The sequence below is a fragment of the Sphaeroforma arctica genome (assembly GCF_001186125.1).
Source record: "Sphaeroforma arctica JP610 unplaced genomic scaffold supercont1.9783, whole genome shotgun sequence".
Lineage (NCBI taxonomy): Eukaryota > Ichthyosporea > Ichthyophonida > Sphaeroforma > Sphaeroforma arctica.
This window is the reverse complement of record NW_014030775.1, coordinates 1-676: the sequence shown is the minus strand read 5'-3', so window position 1 is coordinate 676 and position 676 is coordinate 1. Positions and strand designations below refer to the sequence as shown.

Genomic DNA, 676 nt, shown 5'->3' with positions numbered 1-676 from the left:
TGTAGTATACACTCATAATAACTGTATATCAGGTGTGTCAAATACACACACTGTCCCCTTTCTACGAGGGATCGCTAAACGGGACGCAGTACGTAGGTTTTACAGAAAGTATGCAATCTGTGTGTACTCTGTATTTGTATTAAAAATACAATATATGCAAATGTAGTTAATGTATATTTTTCTCCAAGTAGACGTTAAACGGGTACATGCAGTACGTAGGTTTCTACAGGAAGAATGCTATCTAGTTTAATATATGCAAATGCAATAAGTTTAAATGTAGTCGTTGTAAATGTTATCAATTCAAATGTGAAATGTGAATGGTTTGTGTTTCCCTTCTACAGGAGAACTTCATGACCCAGTTTGGTATATACGTCGATGCAAACACCAACGCATCCATCACCGCGGGGGTTTCCATGACAACCACGTCAACGCTTGCGGATATATTGGGCAGTGTGTACAATGTTGGGGTGGCCTTATTAATTGTTGCCATGAAAAATGATGTATCGTCTGGCGACGCCGGGTTTATGCTTACCAATGCCGCCTTTTCTGCACTCACGGGTATGTAGTACACTCATAAACTTAATGTTTATATCCAAAACATCTGGAACTTCTCAATAAACCACGTTTACCAGCTGACCGCGCGGTCCATGCTCTAACCATCTACTTATACTAAATA

The 676-nt window shown here is 39.6% G+C and overlaps 1 protein-coding gene across 1 annotated transcript; it reads left to right on the top strand.

Annotated features, from left to right (window-relative positions):
* Positions 1-341: 341 nt before the first annotated feature.
* SARC_17110 (hypothetical protein) lies at positions 342-566 on the top strand (the record flags this gene model as incomplete). The annotated part of the gene is made up of 1 exon (XM_014288789.1): positions 342-566. A coding segment is annotated over one exon (225 nt), but the record flags the coding sequence as incomplete, so codon positions are not given.
* Between the last annotated feature and the right edge of the window lie 110 nt (positions 567-676).